The sequence below is a fragment of the Phoca vitulina genome, unplaced genomic scaffold, assembly GCF_004348235.1.
Source record: "Phoca vitulina isolate PV1807 unplaced genomic scaffold, GSC_HSeal_1.0 scaffold67, whole genome shotgun sequence".
Lineage (NCBI taxonomy): Eukaryota > Metazoa > Chordata > Mammalia > Carnivora > Phocidae > Phoca > Phoca vitulina.
In genome coordinates, this window is record NW_022589770.1 from 5,786,556 (window position 1) to 5,809,487 (window position 22,932).

The 22,932-nt window shown below is 39.6% G+C and overlaps 1 protein-coding gene across 3 annotated transcripts in view; it reads left to right on the forward strand.

Moving 5' to 3' along the window:
- The first annotated feature begins 605 nt into the window (after positions 1 to 605).
- The window catches only part of NFIB (nuclear factor I B), a 436,458-nt gene continuing 414,131 nt past the window's right edge, over positions 606 to 22,932 (forward strand). Inside the window, exon 1 of one of the 3 annotated variants that reach the window (XM_032392327.1) lies at positions 606 to 809. In XM_032392327.1, coding sequence (XP_032248218.1) covers positions 714 to 809 — 96 coding nt within the window. In that variant the 5' untranslated portion in view covers positions 606 to 713. The remainder of the gene's footprint in view (positions 810 to 22,932) is intronic. The other 2 variants (XM_032392323.1, XM_032392326.1) reach the window with 2 other exon arrangements.

A 22,932-nucleotide genomic window follows, 5' to 3' on the forward strand; every position in this document is an offset into this window, starting at 1 on the left:
AGACCTCTTCTTGAACAGTGATTTCAAAGAGTTAAACTGCTTCCATATGTCCAGCATGGGAGTGGAGTTTGTAGCCTTTGGCAACCTCGGCTGAATCCAGCTGCAGCTGCTACCTGTGTGTTCCACTGTGTGTGTGTGTGTGTGTGTGCGCGCGCGCGCGTGCGCGTGTGTGTGTGCGCACGCGCACACACATACACACACACACACCCGCACGCCCGTGTGCAGTGACATCTGAACCATGTTCCGACCGTGTCAATGAAACTGTTATGTCTTTGTTGGGGGAGATATTAATTCTGAGCAATTACAGCTCCCTCTTTCCTCACTCCCTCCCACCCCCCTCCCCTCCCTTCATCTGCTCAGCAAGGACCATGGACCATGTCAAACAATATACAACAGAGAAGAATGCAAATAAACTTTAGTCTGCATAGCCCAGCAAAGCAGTTAGCCGCCCACTTGCAAGATACTTAACTCTTGTACACATGATACACAAAGAACGCTAGCTACTTTCACCAATCCCTTTAGACCAAAAAAAAAAAAAAAAAAGGCAAAAGAACTGATCCTTGTCTTTCTATCTGTGAGGTTGCAGTTCCTCCTGCTAATAAAGAAGCTTTTCCCATGATGCAGTGTGATAAGGATTGGCCTACATGTAGTCCAGAAAGCCACCGCCGATGTGTCCTTGATTAGGTGTCTTATCTTCCATTGAGCTTCATCTGATGAAGACTGCTGACAGCATAATGGCTGGGAAAGCATCGGACAGCTCCATAAAATGGCAGCTATGTTATGACATGTCAGCCAGGACCTGGTGGATGGTAAGTTTGGCGTGTTCACTTTTTTTTCCTCTCTCCCTCCAAACCTCCCCCCTCCTTTCTCTTGAGCTCCTCCTTTATTGTTCCATGCACGTGTTATAAAGTTCCCTGCCTGCGGAAAGTTCAAGCTCAAGTTGTGGGAGCCTGGGGTCCCTTCGCACACCAGTGTGCTAGATAGGATTTCCCCGCTATTACGGCCAGGGACGTGGGCCTTTCTTTTTTTTTCTTTTTTGAAAAGGTAGTGTGAGTTTTTGTTCACTTTTTTTTTTTTTTAAAGAAAAATGGAAGTGGTACAGTCGGCCCCAGGCTGGCTGGTATGAAATGTATGGAGGTGGGGCAGTCAGTGGGGGACTGGAGCCTTCTTGGCTAATTGTTCTTGCATTAGTCTTAAAACAGAGTAATGTACTTCTTTCTTTGGCTTCTCTGAATAATGATTTAGATAGTGTATTGTATCATGTTGTGTGCAGTTCCCTCATCAGTATGCGACTGTCCCCCACGCTTCGCCTTAATTTGGAATCCACCTCCCTTTCAATGAATACTGTAACTGGAGCAACCACTGATTACTATGCCACTCAGCGTAATTAAATTTAGTTAATGAGGATATGCATATTCAGTTCATTATTTTTCTTTGCTTCGGCAAATGTGTGTGGGTTTGTTGTTGCTGGGTTTTTTTTAGCCCCATATTTGTCCAGCTGCAAATTTGGGGAAGAGGAAAAAAAGGCATAAAAATTCGGGATATTGATGAGTTCTATGATTCAACTTGAAAAATAATATCGAGAGGAGAGACGTGGTGACTTTCTTTCATCAGAATGCTGGGATTAGAGGCCATAGTTTTGGGAGAGAAAACCTTTCCCATCAAAAAAGTGCTATGTGAAAATTTTCAATCTACTGATTTCTGTTGTGGGGACAATGGTCTCTTGTAGGCAATAGTCGTGACATGAATGGGCAAACCTTTTGCAGGCAAGCCTTCCAGTATGAATATTAAATTCATCCTTGGGTTAATTCAGCTGAGCATTTATTTATTTTTCCTCCTTTGCTTTGCTTTGCTTTTCTCTTCTTTCTTTCCTTTCTGCCCTTTTCATTTAAGTCTTGACTGCTTTTGCTTGTTCGCTTTGATAATTATTATGCTTAAGACAAGGGCAGTTTTCTCACAATTAGTACAGTGTGAGACAATGGGTACTTTATTCTAGGTGGGGAGGGGCAGAGCCAGCCCCGGTGGTCAGCCCATCCCCAGTGCCCAGACAGAAGGGAGCGCCTTCCCATTAGTCCTGGCTTCTGGCTCTGCTAGGCGAGAGGGTTTCTGATTAATGTGTGAATTTCCTAAAAGGTAGAAGTTATGCTGTTGCTTCTAGGCTCTTCCTGAGCGCCCAGTGTGCAGAGAGGCTTCACTGTCCCCTGCAGTTGTTCTCGTGCGCGTTCTCATTAATGTGAGGTGTGTGAGCCTGCAGGAAAACTTTTCTGCCACTACTTGTTGCTGCTTTGAGTGCTCTGTTTCAGGAAAAAAAAAAAAAAGGCCAGTTCCTCAAGGAGAGACAGAAAAGCCTGCCTCCCTTCCCTTCTCTCTGGCTCTCAACCACTTTCTTCCAGTTGGAGTATATTTTATAAGTGATAAAAATTCTACAGTGGCAGATTTTTGTTTATGATTACATGTCTTGTTAGACTTCAGCACTGTGTGGGTACATGGGTGCAATGAAGTCTTAAAATACCGGCAGATACTTGGAGAAAGATATGGCAGAATGTTTATATAAAAGATTCGCTTGATACGACTGTACCAAGACTTGAAAGTGGTGTTTTAATAGTTACTCTGACTCTTAATGATCATTTTATGATGTTCCCAGAAGTAAGTTTTAAAATCAATATTTAGAATGAAACATATTTTGTTGGGAAAAAGCAAAACATTTTACTCTGAATTTTTTTACTTAAAAACTGGGATCGAATGGGTATAAGGAGATAATCCCTGTAAATATTTCACCATTAAATTTCATCAGTCCTGTACAGAAAGACCATAGCTTCCCAAGAGAAGCATGTTGTAAATACAATTGTTAAAGGTTTGTGTAGGCTGATTATTCATTTTGAAAGACGATCTTCTTTTATTGCCCGAGAAGATGCAGAATATATATATAAACACAGGGTCAGAGGTAAAATATTAAGTAAAAAAACTTTGCATAAATTTTTTTCATATTTAATCTTCATTAGGCTTACATGAGTGGTATGTATGTTTCTTATTAAGGAAACCTCAATTTTAATACACTTTGTTAATTTGGGAAAAACGTCTAAGAGATTAATATTTAATGTGTCCTTGAAAACTTGGAATGACAGATGCTTTGTGGAAAGTTTAATCAAAGTAATTCTTGCATCTCATCAGTAATATACTGAAAGAGAAAAGCGTGTTGTGGCCACTTTACCATGATTCCGTTGTTTTGGATTTCAGGAATATTTTTGAAAGGTGTTTTAAGTTTCTTACAAACTGGGTTGTGTGTGTGTGTGTGTGTGTGTGATTCTGCTCTCACTAGGGCACTGCTCCTTTTATTTTTACAATTATTCTGGGGTTTCTGTGTAAGAAAGGATATGCATCCTTATTTGGCTTAATCAAATGAAGTTTTAAGTAACCAAATCCTGAATGCGAAAGCTGCAGTGTTAAAGTCTCCGGCAATTGCTTCCTGACTTATTGTCTGTTTCACTTAGATTCTCTTATTGTGTGACAATGATCATAAATTCTACTTGACAGGGAAAAAACCCAAATAAGACGTAGTTGTCCAATTCTACATCTGTTTTCCTTCCTAGATAGGCATGTTTTAGTAAAACAGAGGGGAGGAAAAACATTTTATTGAGACAGCTAAAAATAAACAAGCCCAAAAAGAGTAAACTCATTGTGTGTGTATGTGTGTGTGTTAAATATCATCTATATACATGCAGTTTTTTAAATGGTGCATCTTAGAGGTTTTACTTCTTTAGATTATTTTGCATGTTACTCCTTCAAGGAGAAAAATCATGTGAGCCATTTAAGTCACAGTTAGTTGGCTATATTTAGAGTTCTGTTGATGACCTTTCACGATATTTAAAAATACCACTTGGAATGTATGAAAGCTGCGTCTGGTAAATAGCACTATTTCATTAATGGCTATTGATGAGGCTATATGTTTCCTTTGGAACCATTGAAAAATAAAACCAACAAAAGCAATTTTTGGACTTTCCATTCTATTTTGCACTATTTATTTGTAGCTCTCTGTAGGACTTACTAGAACTTCTTTGTTAGCTATTTGGAACTTCAGGGTAACGGGTATTCACCAGACATTATTTTTTTCCCCTAAATTTCCTAAGTCTAATCCTTTGATCCCATCAGAACCAGGCCAGGACATTTGTAAATTTACCCTAATCGTGAAGGGCAATTATTTAAATATTAATCCACAAAATTTATCTGAAAAATGAATTGCCGGTCTCTGAGACTTGAGATCCTCAGTCTTACAAATATTAATCAAAATTAACAGGCAGATAAACGTAGAAATTCAACTAGATCTCATAGTGTCAAGGGCACAAAGCTGCCTCTTGGTTGAACACTAGTCAATCTACTCAAATGTAATGTACTTTTTATTTTTCTTGAAAGGAAATTTATTTTTTGAGAAGTTGGTGTGTTAAAATATGGCACTTTTACGTATGTTATCGTTTGTTTTTAGACAATATTAACACGACAAATGTATCACTTGTTTATTTTAAAAATAAAATTCTGTTCTCAATACAAAGTTGAATTAAATAATTTGACAACAAATGTCAATACAGGTACGACAAAAAGGAAGAGATTGTTTTTACGGCAAATGTTTCTTTAAACGTCTTTGAGAAGTTGAGGTGGACTTAGGTTTACAAGGAACTATTTTTAACTGAAAATCTGAAAATTAATCTATCTTCTTACAAATGCTGGCACTAGTGTATCTTATAGGTCTGTATTTTATTTTACTTTACTATAAACAAAAGAGTTCCTAAACAGCCTAATTACTATGCTAAAAATATATTTGAGAAAACTCCTGTGTAGCCTAATGACCACATTTAGACTCCTGTGGTAATCTGAAAATCAAAATTCAATTCTTATTTAATTTCAAATTTTGTTTTATTTCCTTTAGAGGTATAATTGAATGTGGAAATGTAATTGAAACTAATAGACACCATATAGATAATAACCGCATCGACTAGTTGCCCGAAGATATTATGTCTATCCATTAAATATATTTCCAGAATTAGAAGCTATAAAGTTTATGCCTCACTCAACAAATTTTTGTTAAGAACTTACCATAGCCAGGCAGTGTTCTTGGTGCAGGGACGACCAATGCTATCTTTGTTCTGGAATCAAACCCATGTCCCAGTGTTATAGGTGGGGGATACTCATTACATTAATGAAGGCTTCTAAATGATTTCTGTTTTCTCTATAATGTTGGTGAATGCATAACTATTACATTTGCAGATTTGTCGCTGAGTGTCAAAGGTAGTTAATACCTCTTTTCATTCATGGCTCGTTGTCAAAGGTGGTTAACACTCTTTCTTAATCTTGTGAGTGAATTTTAACATTGCCATTACCAAAGCCAGTTTCTGTACAATTAATGACATTGGTAAAAACTAATGATTTATTACATACCAGTTCCTGAGTGAAAAAACAATAACAACGATGATGATGATGATGATGATGTCTAAGTGAAAAAAAAAATGATTTCAACATCTGTAAATGATGTTACCACTTTTTTAATATTTCAAGTTTTGTCATAGACAGATTACACTTCTTTCATTATGCGTCTTCCATACCTATATTCTTTCGTGATGCATTTTATTCGTAATATCATTCTAGCATATTTAAATAAAATGAACCGTATGGCTGATGTGGTTCAATATATTAATATTCTTCCAAGATACTTTCTTATCTGGGAGTGCTTTTTATTTTATTTTTCCATGATTTATTTTCACTTGTGTGCTTGCCTGACAAATGCAACATATAAACTTTGGATAAGGAAAATATCCTTTGGATCCCATCTTAATACATAATTTTATCAGAGAGTAAGGAAACACAAGTGCCTGTCCATCCTCTTTTCCCAGTTCTTTTTTGGAAGCAAAGGGTCATGTTCTCAAGGAGTGTTATCTCTTCTATCTGTGGGATATGCTGGTGTTGATTTTCCAGTGTAGAGACTGGTCAACAAAGAGAGCTATCAGATGCTCAGTCATTGAAACTACAACGTATTTCTGGAACAGAGCGGGATGATGTCAATCACTACCTTTGAACATTTTAGAATTCCCCAAGATTGTTACTTTGTGACATTTTCTATACTATCATTTGTAATATGTATAATATATATTCTGAGGGGCTGAGAAAGTGAACTTGGATATAGGAAAAGGTACTAGTGAAAATGTACCACCAGGCCAGCAAAAAAGAATTACATTCCTCTGTTGTATCGCAACGTGCAAAATAGGGTAATGCACCTTTAATGGAGAAATTGTTTTCACCAGAAATTCTGGTAAGGGATTTATGTCGCTATACTCTGTATTTCACTAGCTTTAAGCATTTTAAATCTCACTGCATTTTAAGCGCTTAAGCAAAGAGTCAGGAGAATAGAAAGTTATCAATCAGTGTTATGATAATTATTTTTTCAACTTACACTTAGCATGCTTTGTAACGGGGCAGACTTAGCATATCATGTCATGGGCAGCTTTAATAACAATTTTCATTTCTCACTGTTCTAAAATAAATTTATCCCAGTACTTCTCTGAAAAATGACTTTATTCAGAAAGCAATTATTTTTTAACTTCCCACCACTATGTTCATTTTCTGAGGTTATAACATAATGGATATGTTTATGAGCACAGGGCTGAATCCTGGGAAATGTAGATTTGGTGACCTCTGGCAAATGAATCTGCTCCTCTCACGGCTGATAGAACCAGCTGTAAAGTGCCGATAATCATACTCATTACTAGTCATTCCAACCTGTCGTGAGGATGAATGAGATGGAGTCAGAGAGGCACCTGGTGAGTGCAGTGTAAATACGACACATACCCAGGGGGCCAGTATAAGCTGGGACTATTCTACAGTCTCAGGTCTGAGCACTTAGTACGTGCTCAAAAAACACAGAGGGCAGATTAAGTGAATGTAATTGTAGCATTTTCTATGGGGCTTTCATAATCATGTTGCCTTTTTGAATTCACGTAAACTTTATTTGTGGGAACTGCATACATTAAATGAATCCTAAAAATTCAGTATTTTCTGTTTCAAATTGTAGCAGATTCCTTGGGCACGTGGGTGGCTCAGTCGCTTAAGCATCTGCCTTTGGCTCGGGTCATGATCTCAGGGTCCTGGGATCGAGTCCTTCGTCCAGCTCCCTGCTCAGCAGGGAGAAGCTCTGAAGCTCTGCTTCTGCCCCTGCTCGGGTGTTCTCTCTCACAAATAAATAAAATCTTAAAAAAAAACAAGTTGTAGCCGATTTCTTTCTTTTTTAAAAGATTTTATTTATTTATTTGGCAGAGAGAGAGTAGCAGAGGGAGAGGGAGAAGCAGACTCCCCGCTGAATAGGGAGCCCGACGCATGACTTGATCCCAGGACCCCAGGATCATGACCTGAGCTGAAGGCAGATGCTTAACCGACTGAGCCACCCAGGCACCTTGTAGCAGATTTCTTAAAAGGAGAGCCTCCTCAGACTTAGTGAGAGTCAATAGCTAACATTAGCTTAATTTTAAACATTAAGTGCTATGATTTTAAGGGTTAAAAAAAAATCAAAGATTATGGAGGCCCTCCTATTCACCAGGTGTTTGCCAGGTTTTTTGGGAGGTAAGCTACATCCATCATTCTTTAGCACAGGACGATGCAATTGACATTATGGCCTCACGATATAGAGGGGGCCACTGGACTCTGAGGATAAGCCATGTGCTGAAGTGTGTTCTCTAATAAGAGGGGAAGGGGCAGAAGAACACGAAAAGCCACCACATCTGAGGTGTGCCTGCTTCTCCCCCAGAACCCAGCCATCAGCTGTGCCATCCAATGACCTGGGCTATGACTCATGGTTTGCGGCCACGGTCAAGTGTTTTGCCCCTGCCTACTCTGCACCTGCCTGCCCTTCCGCCCCCCAGCTTCAAGCCTGACCTCTTTCTGAGACTCCGCTCTGTGTTCAGTGAGCTGCTTTGCTCACTCCCAAGCTGTGTCCGAGATTGTACAGCTCTAGGATTGGAGGTGGCTGAATTCTTTGGAAATGTGATTCCATTCATCTTTCCTCGAGACAATTAGATTCGCTATAGGCATAAGCCATCTGGGGGAAATTTTTTGGAAAGAAATTGGCAAGCACAGCATTTCCATTTTCAGGTTTTGATAATATCTGTTTACCTCATGGGGCTGTTGTGAGGCTCCAATGAGATAAAACATGATAAACGACTTGAAATCTGTAAAATGCAAAGCCAATCGAAGGTACATGTATTCTGATCTAGTGGTGTTAAACATGGGTAGGTGAAGAAAAGCTTTCCAGAATTTTGCCAGTGTTCTGGAGCATGAGATAATGCGAAATTTCCACCAGGCAATACGGAAAATGTTGGCTGTCTAAGACTTTGTAGGATGCTCTTTGCAAATTCTATGGCTAACCTCAGAGGGATTAATCCTTCACATTAACAATGCACTGCTAGTTTTCCAACCTCCCAGATAATAGCAGTGCTAACAGTGACCACATTTTGTACATTTAATGGGAAGGCATGAAATAAGCAACATTTCCCAATGCCATCTGTACCATCTTGTAGTTCAATCCTTAATTTATTAATTTTTTAAATTTTTTTCAAGATTTTATTTATTTTTTTATTTGAGAGAGAAAGAGAGTGAGCAAGAGGGAGAGGGAGAGAGAGAGAGCGAGAGCACAAGCCAGGGGAGGGGCAGAGAAGCAGACTCCCCACTAAGCGGGGAGCCCCATGTGGGACTCGATCCCAGGATCCTGGGATCATGACCTGAGCCAAAGGCAGACACTTTAACTGACTGAGCCACCCAGGCACCCCCCCTTCATTTTTTTTCTGATGTAAGTTTGCTTTTTCACTTGTACCACGAAAGACTCCTCTTGTAACAATTCTTTAATGAGGTTATTATTTTAACCCACACTTAGTATGTATTATAATAGGTAAGATTTAGTTTATCACATAATATAATGGGCAGCATATTATGCTATTAATGGGATTTTTTTTCTCTCTTATTTTCAGGATTGTTAGAGGTAATATCACCAGTAACTGTTTGAATTGCAACACCCTAGCACCTTTGAAACATTTTTATACTGTATATAGGCTGTATGTATGTTCTGATACAAATGAACCTACTTTATTATATGACATTCGCAATTATGAATATAAGATTTGTGTTATGTTATTTAGTTGTTCAGCCAAAATTATAAGCCCCAAGAGGATGGGTACCGGGTCTTATTTACCAGCGCTAGACAGTGTTTTGCACATAAAAGGCCCTTAATAAATAATTGTCAAATTGCATCAAGACTATGGCTTTCCCATTTTACTAATGGAGACAGTGATCTCAGTGGGTACCCAGGCTGTGCATTGATCAATGATGATGGGCTCCCAATCTGTGGTCCACATTATGAATCAACACCTGCCCTTTCCAAGATAAGACTTAAATGTGCTAGAAGCATCGAGGAATTATGATGAAATTAGCAGCAAAGTTTTAAGGCTGAGGGCTAGAGGGGGAAGAAAGCCCCATAGCAAAAGCAGCAAATTCAAATTTCCCTTCAAGCAGACAGGCTCATGGTCATTACCAAGTGCTAAGCAGCAGACGAATAACCCATCTTTGCCAGCAAGGATCATCTCCTGCTTTCTCAACTCTACCTTTATCACAGTGACTAAGACCTTTCAGGCATCTAGTAAGTTACAGAATTTGGAAAAGGCTAATGTGTTTGGGGGACAAGGGACCAAAGCAAGGTGACTTTGAAATAAGTGAGCTTTTTGTCCATTTTCTTATTTTTGATGAAATCAGTTTCATTTCAGGAGGATTGATTATTTTTCCACTCGGAGGTTTCAGTGATTTTTCCATGTGTCTTACCTAGATTGCAATGTTGGGAAAGGCCATGTGGTGATTGGCATTTCAATAGTCAGTGTTTAGGTGAGGGGTCCAGAACATGCCAAGAATAACAGAAACCTAAAATGGAATGTGTACAATATGGAGGGACACACGTCCTTGGGAAAGAGAGAAAGAAGATCCCCCAACAATGTTAGAAGTAACTGCTTCTAAATGATCTCTTTGGAGAGAGCGAGAAAGTGAAAAATGCCATCTATTTGGACCAGGCCTTGTTTCAACCATATGAATTGATGTCTGAATGAAAAGTAAGACCCTGCTTCCCAATGTCAGCGCTGAGTGTTCTGCAGCCCAATCTTCAGAGTCTGGAAGGTCACCCGTCCTTACTCTCATGACCCTTTTTCCTTGGTGCTGTTATAAAAGTGAATTTGGAAGAGTATTCTTGAGGCCCTTGACAGATACTGAAGCCCTCTCAGCTAGATGCTGCCCTTCCATAAAACTGTACTCCCACATCTGGTAGACACTAGTGAGACAGCAACCGGTTTAGCTTACTTCACTCCTTCCATGCTTCTTTTCAGAGATTTTAATGTGAAATGATGATAGAGCGATGTGGGGGGAAAATTGATTGTGGACCGCGACTTTTGCCCCTGACCCCCATTCCCTGCTACAACCAGCATCCGCCGTCCTTTCTTGCTTCGGGAGCAGAGCCTCTCGTTGAAGAGCAGGGAAAGATCTGTGGCTACTCGATGAGCAGTCTTCCCTCTGTCTTCCAGGCGTCTTCAGCTGCTCTTACAGAGTTTCGAGGTTAATGCTGCCGCTGACAGCTAATCTGGGGGACATTATGCGGGGGCGGGGGGATGAATTTACATTTTTCGAATTTGAACTTTGGCGAATATAGGTGGGAGATTAGGAGACTGAAAATAACATACATGTCATAGCATGCAATGCAGAGGACAATAATATGGTGATTTTCTAGAATCACAGATAGTTTGCTATTATTGAAAGGTATGAACAGCCTCACACAAAATTCTTTCACCTTCTCTGCAAAGTTCCTCGGGCTTGCTCTAAGGCGGAATTGTAAGATACTATGCAATGCAATAATGCTCAAGACTTCAGAAGAAACAGCAATGCTTTTTTATCCATAAATCAAAGGAATAGCACGAAATTGCCATTTTATTTGTCCAATAAGATATTAATTATCTTATGTGAGGCTTTTCATTTTTTTGGCACCAAAGATGTTTATAAATGGTACCCCACATAACACAAACCGCATGTTTATGTAGCACGAATGTTCAATCAATTAGTTTACACACACACAAACGCTGGAATATTGATGACACGTGTTAGCTTTTAGTGGGAAAAAAGCCAACAGAGCTAATTTGATGCATTGATCCTTGGGACATGCACACAGATGTGAACCTTTGACTTCATCACAAGTGATTTGGCTGACAAACAGTAGCTTGTAATTATTGTTGCACCATCGTAAATTAATTAACAAATCAATCAATCAGTTCAGAACCAGCAGTCCAACCACATTTGTCAGTTTCGGATGTTTCCCTTCATTTTACCTCCTTCACTTGTGCTGTTCTTATCAGATGCTTTGAGAACGTTTGCTTGTGCCAGATTAACTTTTTCTTAAGCTTGAAAAGAGAATTCTAAACAATAGCATGGGGGAAGGAAATGTTGCCAGTGTATTAATTAATATTCTCAAAACTCTTGGCCATAGGGCTATCAATGGGTTGAACAAATAATTACTGAGCCTTCGAATGCTTTTGGCCATCTCCCCAGGTAAGGAATAAGAAAATAGCATCCCAATCTTTCAGCAAATAGGCAGCATTTAGAGGCTAAGTGATTGCTAAGGTAGCAGTTCCCAACATTGGCCGAAAAAGTACTTCTTTGATTATGTTTCCATCTCTATCCTATACTTCGAAAAATTCCATTAACCAAACTATGAGATACTGCATTTTTCAGCCACAACTGTCTATGACGCACCCCCGTGTGCCACGTGCTCTGCTAAGTGCTTCATATATATTATCTTATCTAATTCTCGCAACAACCCTGAAACGTAGATGTAACTCTCATTTTACAGCAGAAGAAATGGAGGCTCGAGGGTTTAAATAGTCTGTCCATATTTACACAGCTAACAACAGGCAGAGCCACGATGAAAAGTCTGGTCATTGGCACTTTGCACTTCACCACAATTAACCAAAGACATCCAAGCACTTCTCAACAATATGTGAAGTTAATGCAATTCTAGCCCAAAGCAAAAAAACTTGACATTTCAGTTAGAGAACTTATTCTGGATAAACCTACCATTTCTGAGAGGCACTGTGAAATATTAAAAAAATAATTCTTGGGTACTATTTGTTTATTATTTTCCAGTTGTACTGGGGTATATTTGGCACCATTATGTAAGTTTCGGGAGTACAACATGATGATTTGACATATGTGAAATGATTACAATAGGTTAGTCAACACCCTCATCACCTCACATAGTTGCCTCTGTGTGTGTGTGTGTGTGTGTGTGTGTGTGTGTGTACGGGTGTGTGTGGTGAGGACATTTAAGATCCATTGTCTTAGCAAATTTCAACTGAGTAGCCACCATGCTGTACGTTAGATCCCTAGAAGTTATTTATCTTATAACTGGAAGTTCTTGGATGCCTTTCTGGAATCTACTTTCAAGAGTTTCAAAAAGCGGAGGGAGGGAGACCTCTGAACCCTTCTTTGTCCTGTTCACCATGGCCTTTGTTCCTGCTAACTTCAGCAGCAGCAGCCACTGCTGTGTTAACAGGCTGTTATTGCTTTCTTTTGTTTTGCTTCACTTTCTTGTCCTGAATCAATGGGGACCGTGGAATGACAGTTACACTGAGAATCAAAAAAGCTAGACGGATGTCCCTAAGCTGGTCTGTAAGTATAAGCAAGCCATTTGACCTCTGAGCCCTGCCTACTGCTTTGAGCTATTGTTAGAAGCAGATGAATGCAGTGGTTTCCGACTTTTGGGGGCCTTCCATCACACATATATAAATACATAGAATGAAAATTAAATATTCATAAAACAGTCTTCACCCTTTGTGCCTGAAATGTATTATTAGAAGTTTTTATTTTATTCTATTTTGCCTTTTTAAATAAAAGTGTTGTCTAGCTAAATTGGGACCTTAACCCACTAGTGCATCATGATATGTGGTTTGAAAAATACTGAAATGTGTTAAGTTTTCGGTGAGCTCAAATTCAATATCTACACAGAAGTGCTTCAGATTCTTGTGTTTAAAGGTCTTTTATTATTTGAGCCCCACATTTGTAAAATTATTATTTTTTAAATTTAAATTCAATTAGTCCACTTACAGTACATCATTCGTTTCAGATGTAGTGTTCAATAATTTATCAGTCGCGTGTAACACCCAGTGTTCATCACATCACGTGCCCTCCTTAATGCCCATCACCCAGTTACCCCATCCCCTCCCACCACCCCTCCAGCAACCCTCAGTTTGTTTCCTAGAGTTAAGAATCTCTTACGGTTTGTCTCACTATCTGATGACTTCCCATTCAGTTTCCCTCCCTTCCCCTATGGTCCTCTGCCCTGTTTCCTATATTCCACATATGAGTGAAATCATTTGGCAATTGTCTTTCTCTTATTGACTTATTTCACTCAGCATAATACCCTCTGGTTCCATCCACATTGATATAAATGGTAAGTATTCATCCTTTTTGATGGCCGAGTAATATTCAATTGTGTATATATACCACATCTTCTTTATCCATTCATCTGTCGATGGACATCTGGGCTCTTTCCATAGCTTGGTTATTGTGGACATTGCTGCTATGAACATTGGGGTGCAGGTGCCTCTTTGGATCGCTACATTTGTATCCTTGTGGTAAATACCTAGTAGTGCAATTGCTGGGTTATAGGGTGGTTCTATTTTCAACTTTTTGAGGAGCCTCCATATTGTTTTCCAGAGTGGCTGCACCAGTTTGCATTCCCACCAGCGGTGTAAGAGGGTTCTGCTTTCTCCACATCCTCACCAACATTTGTCATTTCCTGACTTGTTAATTTTAGCCATTCTGACTGGCGTGAGGTGGTATCTCATTGTGGTTTTGATTTGTATTTCCCTGATGCTGAGTGATGTGGAGCGTTTTTTCATGTGTCTGTTGGCCATTTGTATGTCTTCTTTGGAGAAATATCTGTTCATGTCTTCTGCTCATTTTTGACTGGATTATTTGTTTTTTGGAGCCCCACCTTTTAAAGGACTTTCATACTCTTGGAAGAATGTGATAATTTGGGGGACTGTGGTCTTGGTCTGTGGCCCCGTTATAGAACCTTCCACTGGGGTATTTCTCCTCGGAGCTACTCTAAGGAGGACAAAGTCAGTCTAGTCAGCAACATTACCTGTTCTAGTCAGAACAGGTAGCAAAGTAGGGATCGGCTTCTGGGCTGGGTCTGTGTTCATAACATGTGCTGAATTCTTATCTTCATCAGAGAAATAGCAATTATTAGGAGAACTCTTTAATTTGCAAGTAAGGCAATAAAATGCAATTGAAGAGTTTGAGGGGAGAAATGTTGTGTACAGACTTTACTATTCAGCTGCCACTGAAAACATAAAGAAATGGGCTTTTGGTAAACATCAAAACATATGGGTAGAATAAGTGCTTTCCTAAAGAGGCCTTCCAGCCCTGAACTTTTTAGTAGAAAGAAATCTTAGGACTATGGTCATCTACTGCACTTTACATAAGTATCATGTGAATGGAAGGCAGTGATATAGTTTCCTTAGAATATGGAAACCTCACATTCTTACCAATGTGCATTTTATAATGTTGATAAGGTAGAGAACTGAGGTAGGTTAACTTAAAATGGAAGGGAATGTAGAATATAAAAATCGCTTTTGAAGGGTGTTTCAGATGATGTTGGGAGTCAGAATAGCATCGTGGTTGTGTCGGGCTTCTAAGACCAGACTACCCTGGTTCAAATCCCAAATATGCTATTGACCAGCTAGATAAACTTAGACAAAGGGCTTAATCTTTCTGTGCCTCACTTTCATCAACTGTTATATATGGGGATGGTAGCAGTATCTGCTTTATAATGTTGTTGCAATGATTAAATGAGGTAGTATGCCCAAAGCACTTTGCTGGGTATATAGCGGGACCCCATGTTAACATTGACTGTTAACTGCAACTAAAATGTAATCACAATGGTTTACAATAAAACATTTTACAATAAGTAAGATCTATAAATAGGAAAAACAGAAGATAAGGTTAAATAACACCCCCCTCAAACAAACAAAAACAGACACTGCATGTTGGGGAAATGATTCTTAGCAGTCAAGTCAATGACTTTAGGGTTAACTGAGCAATTAGCTCGATAGAGTTCCAAAAAGACTTCACTTATCATTTGTTCTAACAAAGTGATATTTCCTGGATTCTGAGGTCCTGTTCATTTTATTCTATGTACTACTAATGCCACTTATTCTATTTTTTTGCTGAACTCAATGGTGTTTTTCTGGGGAACAGATCAAATCTTACTTAGCCTTATATTTCCTCTCCCAGCTTCTTCTCCCAACTTCCAATACCCTTGGACAGGAAGGGGATCATTCTAGAAGACCAGTTGAATGAGACTGAGCTTGCCTTAAGTTCCAGTTTCTTAGCCCATCAGTGCTTTGGGCACACAATTTATAAATTATAATATAACAATTATATAAAATTATAATAGTAATATATTAAATAAGAATAAATATGTCAATTTATAAATTTATAAATAAAATCAGTCCTGCTTTTCATACAGGTACCCCCAGCACGCACACACACACACACACACACACACACACACACACAGCTGACAAATGAGTTGTGCTCTAAAAGCTCACTATAAGTTGGTCATTAGAAATTTTGTTACATGTGCAGTAGATCCTCAAAGGACCCATTCTAAGAGTGTACCAGATGCAGTAATGTCTCCAAGAGCCAGGAGCATAGCTCTTTCCAGTCCTGGGGAAGGACTCTTCCTCCTTCCAACAGCCCCTTTCTCAGAAGGAAAAAAGGAATTCCCCATCTCCAAGTGACTGAGCATAGACTCCACTGCTCTAATCCAGAAAGAGGAATTGAGAACTGACAATATGGCCTAAGGCCCCTGGAGAGTGCAAAGAAGGTGCTGGAGGGGCTGTAGGTAAGCATTACTACCCCATCTTCCCTTTCTCTGTCATTTGCCTATTATTGGCCAGAAAGAGAGGGGATAGTTCTGCAGCTTTCTTTCTTCTATGACTTGGTTTCTCCTTTCTTCGTCTTCCTCTCTTGGGTTTCTTCCCATGACTCTCTTCAGCCCCATAACTGTAGGATAGAAGTAGTAAGAGTCAAGGGTTAAGACTGAAGGTGGACCTAACTGACATCATCTTCCTATTCCCCTTTCTCATTTCTACTCCATTCCTCTGTCCCACCAGTCCATCCCCAATCCCACCACTGGACACTAGATCACAGTGAGAGTTGGGGAATCTAGACTCTCCAGCTGACTAATGGGTTGTGTTGATCAGTGAGAGTCTTGCCGGCGATGGGCCTCTCAGTTGGTGGGGAATGATTATAGAGGTGGGTACAGGAGGTAGAAATAGAAGTTCCGTTCTCAAGGCAGCTATGCTCAGCAGCTAGAGCAAGTCGAGAGCTGCCTGTGTCCATAAACATAAACACCCGTCCCTCGGTTCCTTATCTTTTCCCAAACATAGGGCCATGGGTTGGTGGGTCCTTAGCCTCTATGTAAAACATAAAGGTCATTGTGATAACCTTGTTAATAATGTCTTATCATTTAGAACATCCATCTTTACAATGGTATAGAGACCCAAACTTTTTCTTCCCTATGAACACTGTATTTTCAACTGTATAAATTACTTATTCTGTCAACAAACTTTCATAGAACACTTACAAAAAGTGGTGTATGAACAAGGCAGACTTAGTTCCCTTCCTCATAGAACTTACATGGAGTGAAGAATGTGGTGTGGCAAGTCCTGTGTTGGTCAGGTATTGGCTGTCATGGAACTATCTAAGAGAGGAGGCTAACTCATCTTGGAGGTGCCATAGTTTCTCCCAGTGATGCAAATAACAGATGCGAGAAGATTAATTTCTGCAGAGGGATCAACATGTGTCAAGGCCCAGTGGCAGACAGAGCATGGCTCTTGACCTGAAAACAGCACAGAGAAGAAGATGTCATGCTGTAAGTGAGGACACTTTTACTGAGCAGAAAACTCCACACCAACAGCCCTGGTATTCTGCTGATTGATGTAAAAGGGGAAATGTCCAGGAACGGGGCCATGGGCTATTGAAACAACCCGACCTACACCATCACTAGCATCCCCAAGCCACACACCCCATATCCACTGAAAGACAAGGATTTCATTATAGTGAAACTTCACAGACGTAGATCAAGTAACACAGGACAAGGGTCTAAGCTCAGATAGCTGCTGTTTCTGCAAGTTTCTGGTTTAGCCAGCCTATTAGAGTGTAGCCAGATGTACTGTGTTACCTACATAATCCTTATCAGCAGCATTCCATCTGTGTCACCCAAGTAGCAGGAATTAGGCAGGCACCCTTTTGGAAAGTGGCCCAAAGGGTACAGAAAGCAGGTACGCCTCAGAGGCATGTAACCCACATCCTTCTAAGCTGGGAGAGAAGAAAAACACATCGAGTTTCTGCCCCAGATACTCACTTGAATTGCTCCCGCATTCCAGAGAGAGGTTGGTGGGGGGAAATTTGGAGGTTAGCTGTGGGCCTCGGGGTGATGATTACTCTGTAATGGAACAAATTAAATTATGTGAAATCTTAGATGCTTTCCCCCCTGCCCTGGCGGCTTCCAATCTCTTTAGGGGTAGTCAGGAAAAGGGGACCTTCACAACAGCTGCTTAGCTGCTTGAGCTCAGAGAGGAAAACCATAATTTGTCTGTAATCCCTAATGCCAACAGTTGTTCATTAAGAAACAAAACTAATGTAATCTTGATTATTTGCTCAGATTTCTACTCTATCATGTTTTGTACATCTGGCAGGCTAATGTAATTTTCCTCAGAAACCCAAAGCAATCTGGTGCTCAGACAACACCATGCAGATTTAGGTAAATTCCAGGCTCAGATTAGCATAATACTAACTAATCACGAATATCATTTGCATTCATTAGTGTGTTGGGGAAAAAATTGTTTCTAAATGGCAGAAAATTGAAAGAAAGATTAAGGGCAAGAGCTTCAGAATCCTGTTTGGCTTGATGCGACTATATTACAGAAGATTTTTTTTCTTACAAGGCCTAATATTTAATATGGAAGTATTAATTAGAGTATTGGAAAAAGATTGCATCTAATTGGAAGAAAACTAAGAGAGATTAAGGACCAGGCATGTGGACTTGCTTTTGCTTGATTCAAGTGTGGAACAGATAATTTCCCGTGCAATGCCAAGGAGCTTAAATGTGTAAAATATAGGGTGATTAATTTTTCAGAAAGAACCATGGCTTTTTTTGAGATAACAGAAAAACACAAGTTCTTTCTCTCGTGGAGTAACAACATACGGGTCAGTGCCTTTGTTTTTACGATCACGGAACGAAGATAACAGAATAAACTCCGAAGTCTGAAATACCCCAAATCAAGGTGAAATCCCATAAAGCCCACACACTGGGAAAACCTAAAAAGTCATGGTAATAGATCCCAAAAGCTGTACTGATTTTAAAAAATCATAATAAAATGACTCTCCACCACCGCCCCCCAACCCCCGTCACCTCCTGCTGGTTAGCTATTTTCCTTGCAGTTTCCCAGGTCCAGCCATTTGGCATAAGTGGAATTGGTTGCAGGCCATGTGCTGGGGCCTATGCTGGACTGTGGTTGCAGGCAATTGTCTGTAAATCCTGTCTTTCCGCAGCTCGGCTGCTGCGGGGCTCTGCTGCTGTGGGGCTAAATTCAGTGCTGGCTTCCTGAGGGCTCAGAGCAGGTGCTCACCAATGACTCTGGCTTCTCCCTCTGACAGATGAGCAAGTTAAACCTGCTCCCCTGGTGAGAAGCCAGCTGATCAGCCATTAGCAGATACGCCTTTGGATGTCCAGGCTAGCCTAGCTGCTTGCAGAATCCTGATGGTTTGGGATTCGGTCTTTGGCCTCAGGAGGGATGAGCTTCAGGGCAGGGTGGTACAGGAACTTGTTGCTCAGAGTGTGAGCTGGAGACAAGCAGCTCTGGCTATATGGGGAGGCTTATTGGGAATGCTGAATCTCAGTTCCTAGCATAGATCCACCGAGTCAGAATCACTGAGCCCCAGGAGACTCATAGACTCATGAGAGTTTGAGAAGAGCTGGTGTATAAGATTTTAGGCCTGGAACGTTTAGGGGCATAACTCTCACTCCCAGAACTTGTTACAACTCACATTTCTGGGCCCAAGATTCGGTTTCAGGAGGTCCATGGAAGGTAGGGTCCCTGGTGCCACACTAAAGAAACACCTGAAGAATGAGCATGGATTCAAATCCACCTTTGCCTACTAGGTTAGTGGGAAAGTTGGTTATTGACTTTAAGTCCAATTTCCTCATTTTTCACATGGGAAAACTGATCCTGTTTTAGAGGGTTGTGAGAACTGAGTGAGCTCAGGTTTTTATCACAGCATTCTGTGCATTGTAGGCTCTCTATCTCCTCCTCTGGGCTTGGCAACCAGCTTCCTCCTTCTGACCCCTCTCTGTTTCCCTGCCCCAGATCCTTCCCCATGCCCCTGAAAGTTCCTGCCCTAGAGGCAACTGCCCTGTGGTTCCTACACCTTCACCTGTTCAGTGCTGTCCTTCTGGCTTTTTCTAAACCCACCTGAAATGTATCTGCCCATCGCCTATACTCAGTCTCTCTGTTGTCTGCTAAACTGGAAAATGACGCAAAGCTAATTGCAATGTCTTAAATATTCCATTTTATTGGGGACTTACGAGATACTGTCTTAGTTTGGTGACTCTCAGTCCTGGCTACACACTGAAATCACCTGAAGATCGTTTAAAAAAAAAGTCCAAGTCCCCTCCTCCCCTGAGATTCTGATCCACAATTCATTTGGCTATGGTGAGACCCAGCATCTGTATATTTTTTAGAGTTCCCCAGGTGATTAAAAAGGAGCAGCCAAGCATAAGAACTAGTGCCTTAAAAGAGGAATCAAGGAGGCCAATAAAAAAGATGTTTTTATCTCAGAAAGATATTTTGCTCGCATCAGATTAGACACTTTGACCACCTCTCAGATGAAACGGGTGCTGAATATGGCCCCAGGTCTCATTCAGTAATCCTCTGTACCATTTTTAGTTTTCTCATGAGAAATGTGTCCTGGAATCAGCTTTAGAGTCCAGGTCCCCTTTGTTAAATCACTTAAAACACCCTGTGGGAAAGCCATTTCCTCTTTTATAAATGAATCTAGGAACATTAGGAATATCTGTTTAGTACCTAAGTAATTGCAAAACGTCTTCCTCCTGTTTTCAGTAAACTACTTTTGGAAGAGAGCCAAGCAGGTGTGCACAGCCAGGAAGATAGTGGGTGGGTGTGTATGTGCGCGTGCGCACGAGTGCACACTCCAAAGATAAAATACACACTAAGAAACTGAACTATAACATCTCAGTGGGGGAATTGCAAGGTTAGAGAACAGACCAACGTGTGGCAGACTCCTGCATTCCCACGTTAGAGCTCTGGAAACAAACACGTCAACACAACATCTAGTGATGTTCAATTAATGTAATTCCCTTCCTCATTCATCCAACTACTATAAAAGCCACATTGCCATAAATTTTATAGGCCAGATTCTCTAGCTGAAGTGTAATAAAACTAGCAATTAATAAAAATCATTAAAGCTCTAATAACTGAGGTAAGTAAGGTTCAAAGTAAAAATACAGATTGTTTAGACAATAAAAAAGTAACATAATATGCATTTATTCAGTACTTACTGTATGTCAATTGCTATTGTAATTACTTTGCACATATTATCTCATTTAATCCTCTCAAATGTCTTGACATGGGCATTATTATTTGTGTTACACTTAAATGAACTGAAGCACAGAGAGGTCAAGTAAATTTTTCAAGGCCACACAGAGAATAAGTAATGGAGCTGGATTTGCAGAAAAAAATCTGCGGAGTTTGCATTTTTGGATGCTATACTTAGTATTAAAACTTATGAGATTCGGTCAAAATCATAAAGAAGAACTATTGCTTTTTGTTCTTTTTTATGTCTATTTTTATTTAAGATGAAAATAAGTGAATACAAAATAGAAATAATTCTAGTACTTACTTCATAAGCTAGTGTGAACTGATGAAATAACATTTATTTAAAAAAACAAATTGGTACATAAACACTGAATAAGTACTTGCTATTATTGTTATTATTATTATATGATTATTATGTGGCAAATGAGACTTTTAGATCAATGGAGAAAAATGACATAATAGAAGAAGATGGGGCAACTGGTAAAATGTTTGGAAAAACATCATTAGTTGCCTCCAAATATTTATACCATACACTAAAATCAAACATTAATGGTTAAAGATTAAAAACTGAGAATTAAAAAAAGAAGAAAACAAAGTATGAAACAACCAGGGAAAAAGTGAATCTCTGTGTACCATCAAGGCAGAATCCATAATGGAAAGAGCCAATAAACTGGATTATATAAAAATATTATAAAAATATTATAGATAATATTTACCTGAATCATAAATATATTACAAATAGATACATAAACTGTTGTAAATGGTGCATTTATATTATAAATAAATATATATTAATAATACAAATATATAATTTATAAATTACAAAGTAAATGCAAAATTTGTGTAATAAAGATTATCAAGACTACTACAAGATCATTAATTTTAAAATACTCAAAAATTATGAAAAAATATGAAGAAGCAATACCATGCACAAAAAAAGAAATGCAAAAGGACTTGAATATATAGGAAAATTTTTAATAGTATTCAAGGAAATTCAAATTGAACCAGTGAGCAACTTTTTTTTCTACTATATAATTGGTAAAAAATGGATGATTCCCAGTACTGGAAGGAGAAAGAGGAGTCACTTTCAAACACTGCTGCTGGAATTTTAAATATGTAGGCTTCACACGACTCTTTGGAGGACAGATAGGCAATATTTATAAAAAAAAAAATCTTTAAAATTGGCACATCTTTTAACTTAGCAATTCATTGAGGAAATTATCCCAGATGTGGGATACAAATTTAGTTACAAGGAACTGAAGCAGCATTGTTAAAGCTAGAAGCATCTGAAATATTAATGCCGTAAGGGAGATCTTCACTATATCCTACCAATAAGGGAAGAGAAGAGGTTACAATTCAGTATTGCCAGATGATCACTAAGAAGGGAAAACACATGGAAATAAAGGCTGAAAAGATGCACACCAAATATCTAATAGTAGTTCTTTCCCAACAAAGCGATAAGGATCACTGGTTTCTTAAAATGTGATTTTTATTTTTTAGTGCTTTTCTGAGTTCTGCAATTTTATAGTAGGAAGACAATGAAAATGTATTTGTCTTTCAAGTGGTAAAAGCCTTACTTTGAAAAGGAGAGATTAATTGAATGTCCTCGAGGGAATGAAATCTATACACAGTGTCCTCGGCAGTTATGATACGTCTTATATGCAAAAAAGCTAAGAATACTACACATGGTGGTTCTGATATTAATATCCGATTTCTCCCCTAAGACTCTGGTTTAAAATAAACAGGACTTTTGTTACAAACCCAAGCACATACTTTAGTCAGCATCGTCAAAGAAAATTGCGTCTGTTCTAGAGGGGGGTGGATCTGGTCTCTCACCCGACACCTTCTTCCTGCCCCTTTCCCTTGTTCCTCTGTGGTTTTTGTCTGTCCGCGCCGAGGTATTGCTTTTATCAGGGCTTTTATTGCTATTTGCAGATAATTCAAAGTCTTAAACTCTAACCAGTCATGTCTCAGATTTAAAACAAGTCCTAATACACTCTATGGTGAAGAAAAGCCGCTTCCACGAAACCGCTCTGAGAACCGTCTGCACCTGCTAGTTTTTAACCTGGAAGAGCCATCTTCAGTGTGGGCTGGGTCCGGCGGCTTTCCGTCTTCTGACTCTGCCATCCCTCTCCATTTTGTCCCGGTGCTTCAGGGTGGCCGGAGGATTGGGGGTTGTTCATCA